Source organism: Seriola lalandi, unplaced genomic scaffold, assembly GCF_002814215.2.
Source record: "Seriola lalandi dorsalis isolate HSWRI2012SDOR001 ecotype SW California unplaced genomic scaffold, Sedor1 jcf7180001960149, whole genome shotgun sequence".
NCBI classification, from domain to species: Eukaryota; Metazoa; Chordata; class Actinopteri; order Carangiformes; family Carangidae; genus Seriola; species Seriola lalandi.
The window spans coordinates 1-1,000 of record NW_019430818.1 but is presented as its reverse complement, the minus strand read 5'-3'; the positions used below and the strand labels follow the sequence as shown (position 1 = coordinate 1,000).

The following is a 1,000-nucleotide window of genomic DNA, read 5'->3' as shown; positions in this document are numbered from 1 at the left end:
TTTGTGTGTCTGTGTGTTCACCCACCATAGTGCTGAAGGACCTTGTGATGATCCCAGTTCACACCAAACCAGATGACTCAGAGAAGGAGCTGGATGAGCTTTACCATGTCTTCCTGCAGGTCAAGGAGAAGTGGAGGACTGATGTAAGGACATGACATCATCAGTACAAGACAGTGTGACAATACGAAACATGATCTAATACAATGAAATAATTGATTTAGCTAATAGTAATGGATTGTTGGCTAAAAGTAGTGGATAAATACTAAAAAAGCTAAAAGTGTTGGATGCATTGTTGAAATAGATAGCTAAAAGTAAAGTCGTAATAGTTAACTCCAAATAAATACTGAAAAAGCTAAAGGATAAATAGCTGAAATGGTTAAAAGTATTGGAAAAATGGTTGACATACACTGGTAAAAGTTGTGGAAATACAGTCGAAAACGATAGAAGCTAAAATTAGACTATTGGTGGTCAAATGTTTGAAACTGCTTAAAGTAATGAATAAATGGTTGAAACGTTCAGCTTCTGCCACTAAAAACCAAACCAGACCTCAATCGCTGTGGAAATTCTTCCATGTTATTGGCAGCTATATTCAACAACACCCACTTTTTTGTACTGTAACAAAAAAAGGAAAGGGAAGAACACCACGGCCTACTTCACCTGTTAGAGACGCAGACTGTTGTTGACACATGTTGCTGCTGCTCTGCCTCCTCTCTGCTCCAGAATGTGATGATCCTGGGCGACTTCAATGCCGATGGCTCGTACGTCACCAAGAAAGAGATGAAGGACATCAGTATCCGTAGCAACAAGAACTTCCACTGGCTGATTGGAGATGATGTCGACACCACGGCCAGCACCGGAAACGACCACACATACGACAGGTAACACAAACAAACAGAATGGGATAAATAGGATGTTATAAACTGTCTATGTACTATAAGTAGTTCAAATTAGCGCTACCTCTATAATACACTACCACATTATAGTAACTTTGTAATGGCTT

General features: G+C 39.5%; 1 protein-coding gene across 1 annotated transcript; it reads left to right on the top strand.

Moving 5' to 3' along the window:
- The first annotated feature begins 34 nt into the window (after positions 1 to 34).
- On the top strand, positions 35 to 904 carry LOC111666144 (deoxyribonuclease-1-like 1). The gene is made up of 2 exons (XM_023421414.2): positions 35 to 143; positions 721 to 904. The coding sequence occupies exons 1-2, from the start codon at positions 48 to 50 to the stop codon at positions 880 to 882; spliced, it is 258 nt and encodes an 85-aa protein (XP_023277182.2). The 5' UTR covers positions 35 to 47; the 3' UTR covers positions 883 to 904.
- The last annotated feature ends 96 nt before the right edge of the window (positions 905 to 1,000 follow it).

Bases quoted from the DNA above. Each gene is read 5' to 3' on its own strand.
- LOC111666144 (XM_023421414.2), top strand. From the start codon at position 48: ATGATCCCAGTTCACACCAAACCAGATGACTCAGAGAAGGAGCTGGAT. The intron at 144-720 runs GTAAGGACATGA...TCTCTGCTCCAG, and splicing joins AGGAGAAGTGGAGGACTGAT to AATGTGATGATCCTGGGCGA.